Below are 2983 nucleotides of genomic sequence, written 5' to 3'. Positions count from 1 at the left end.
GCGGCAGCGGAGGCTGCGGCGGCGACCGTGGCAGAGGCGGTGGCGGAGGCCTCCGTGGCGGAGGCGGAAGCCGAGGTGGAGGCTGAGGTGGAGGCTGAGGCCTCAGTAGAGGAGGCGGCGGCCACCCTGGCGGAGGCGGCGGCCGCCCTGGCGGAGGAGGAGGCGGAGGCCGCCCGGGTGGCGGCGGCGGCGGAGGCCAGCGCGGCCGAAGCCGCCGCCGCAGCAGCGGAGGCTGCGGCGCCCCCCCTGGGGGAGGCGGATGCGGATGCGGACGAGGAGGTGGCGGCGGCCGTGGCGGCGGCGGCGGCTGCGGCGGCCGCTGTGGTGGATGCAGAGGCGAGCGCCGAGCCGGGCGGGGGTTCCGAGGGGAACCCAGACTTTCCCATGGCCTCGCTGTACGTGGGCGACCTGCACCCCGAAGTGACTGAGGCAATGCTGTACGAGAAGTTCAGCCCAGCCGGGCCCATCCTCTCCATCCGCATCTGCAGGGACAAGATCACCCGCCGCTCCCTGGGCTACGCGTATGTCAACTACCAGCAACCGGTGGACGCAAAGCGGGCCCTCGAGACCCTCAATTTCGATGTGATCAAGGGCAGGCCGGTCCGCATCATGTGGTCCCAGAGGGACCCCTCGCTCCGCAAAAGCGGGGTGGGCAACGTCTTCATCAAGAACCTGGGCAAGACCATCGACAACAAGGCGCTGTACAACATCTTCTCAGCCTTTGGCAACATCCTGTCCTGCAAAGTGGCCTGCGACGAAAAGGGGCCCAAGGGCTATGGGTTCGTGCACTTCCAGAAGCAGGAGTCGGCCGAGAGGGCCATAGATGCGATGAATGGCATGTTCCTCAATTACCGCAAAATCTTCGTGGGCAGATTCAAGTCCCATAAGGAGCGAGAGGCTGAAAGGGGAGCCTGGGCCAGGCAGTCTACCAGTGCTGACGTCAAGGATTTCGAGGAAGACACCGATGAGGAGGCCACCTTGCGATGAACACATCCAGGAGCATCCAGCCAGCAGAGCCAAATCTTGGCTTCCACCCGGTTTACAGCCTCCCCGCACCTCCCCAGCCAACCCACTCCCCGTCCCACCCCCCTCAGCCTAACCCACCAGCAGTGTATTGTATTGGGAGTGCAGGTCTCTCTCTCTCTCTCTTTCTCTCTCTCTCTCTCCCTCCCTTCCTCCCTCAATCCCCTTCTGCTCTTCCAGTTCCCTCTCTCCCTCTACCTCCCCATGGCTTCCCCTTCCTCCCTTTACCTCTCTCTCATTCTCTCTCTCGCTCCCCCTCTCCCTCCTCTCCTGTCTCTCTCCTTTGCTCTTCCTCCTCCTCTTCCCTTCACCCCCACCAAGAACCTTGTGAATTATCTTACTGATGTGTGCCATTGCATAGGTCAAACGCTGCCTCTTCTCCTTGTGGTTTAAAGATGTTTTCTTTCTCTCTTTGTTTACTGCACAGGTGATAACGATGTCATGGTAGACATACCGGAAGAAGGAAATCAGATGAGGGAAAACCAAGAGAGCATTTGCTCCCCCCTCCCTGATCCTACTCCCCAGAGACAACCACTCTCACCACTTTTTTTTCTGTGATGTTTTCCCAGGCCCTCTCCCCACTAGCTTTGCTCTCTTCTTCACCCCCCACCTTCCCTTTTAGCATCCTGTTGTACAGTGGTTCATATTATGTGGTGTTTCTTAACCTGCTTTTTCAGCAATTAAAACCAAACAGAAATCAGCCCATAAACTTCCCTCCATGTTGTTCAACAGGCTTACAAAACGTCATCTTCGGTGCCTGCAGAGTGCTCCAGTGTTTTCATGGACCTTATCATGTCTGTAATCATCCCCGCATTGTTGGACATTCAGGTGGTGCCTAGTTCTTTCCCTGTGTTTGACGCCAACACTGCGTGCTCTGATGAGTGAATCCTTCCTTGTCAAGCCAAATCTTTGCTAGCGTCCTGGATGGTCTCCCTAACCGTGGACTTGCAGAATCCACATAGAGACGTTTTACAGACTTCCCGTGTGTTGCCAAAAGGCCCCCTTCATAAGCATTGTGCGGATTTGCACTTGTGCCAGCCAGCGCAGCTAGTCAAAAGAGTATGCCCATCCCCCTGCATAGTCTTCTGCTCACTGTAATTGATGTGTGTGTCTGTGTGTGGGTGTGGGTGCACGTTTGCTCGCGTGCATTCGTGTGTGCGTGTGTATCGTGGCCGGCTTGATGGGCTACAAATGGTATGCCACTGTTCTTGGTCGTTTTGCTGGACTTGAACACTGTTAATTCACCCATTTCCCCTGTGCCCACTTCCTGTGTGTTTTCTCGCTGTCAGAAAAATAACCCAGCTTTATTGCAGGAAAAAAGTATCACAAAGCAGACAAGTTAACAGAAGAAAATTAATGTCACCCGTAATCAACCCTAGTTATATCCTGTACCTTTTTGTAACATGCCCATCCATAACTGTCTAATGTTTTTCAACAACTACCTGAAACCTTTTTGGCTGTACCTTCAGTATTTTTCTTATGCATATGTCCTATGTCTATATTATAATGTACATACTGTTTTTATATCTGCTTTTCACATGTAATTTGTGTGTGTTTGTGTGTGTTTAGACACACACATACTTCTGATCTTCATTTCATGTCATTAAAGGTACCTTTAAAATATTTTCTCTGACTGTTAATATTCCATCACATTGATGAATATATGGAGGGAAAGATAATTATAGATATAGATATATTCATGTCTATATTGTGTGTGTTTGTGTGGATACATGTATGTTTAAACTTCTATCATTGTTGATCACCCAGGTTGTTTTTTTTTTTTTTTCGTGACCCAAAGCTCCCAAAAATTCAGTGTATACTTCTGTCAGTGAAGATTATTTCCTCAGTGATCATACTAATATAATATCAGGAGAGAAGCAGTTTGGATTTTTAAAGTACTTTTTAGGAGACAGTGCATTTAAAAATCACCATCCATAGAAAGTATACAAGTTTACCTTTC

General features: G+C 51.7%; 1 protein-coding gene across 1 annotated transcript; it reads left to right on the top strand.

Annotated features, from left to right (window-relative positions):
* Window positions 1-317: 317 nt before the first annotated feature.
* Window positions 318-1172, top strand: LOC121169318 (polyadenylate-binding protein 1-like 2). Its single transcript, XM_040999882.1, has one exon. It carries the CDS (start codon window positions 385-387, stop codon window positions 985-987), a length of 603 nt encoding a protein of 200 aa, XP_040855816.1. The 5' UTR covers window positions 318-384; the 3' UTR covers window positions 988-1172.
* The last annotated feature ends 1811 nt before the right edge of the window (window positions 1173-2983 follow it).

This window comes from Ochotona curzoniae, unplaced genomic scaffold, assembly GCF_017591425.1.
Source record: "Ochotona curzoniae isolate NIBS_2020 unplaced genomic scaffold, NIBS_Ocur_1.0 scaffold_1852, whole genome shotgun sequence".
NCBI lineage: Eukaryota > Metazoa > Chordata > Mammalia > Lagomorpha > Ochotonidae > Ochotona > Ochotona curzoniae.
Note: the sequence above shows the minus strand (reverse complement) of the source record. Positions and strands in the feature narration are given on the sequence as shown.

Coding starts and splice junctions, on each gene's coding strand:
- LOC121169318 (XM_040999882.1), top strand. CDS start 385: ATGGCCTCGCTGTACGTGGGCGACCTGCACCCCGAAGTGACTGAGGCA.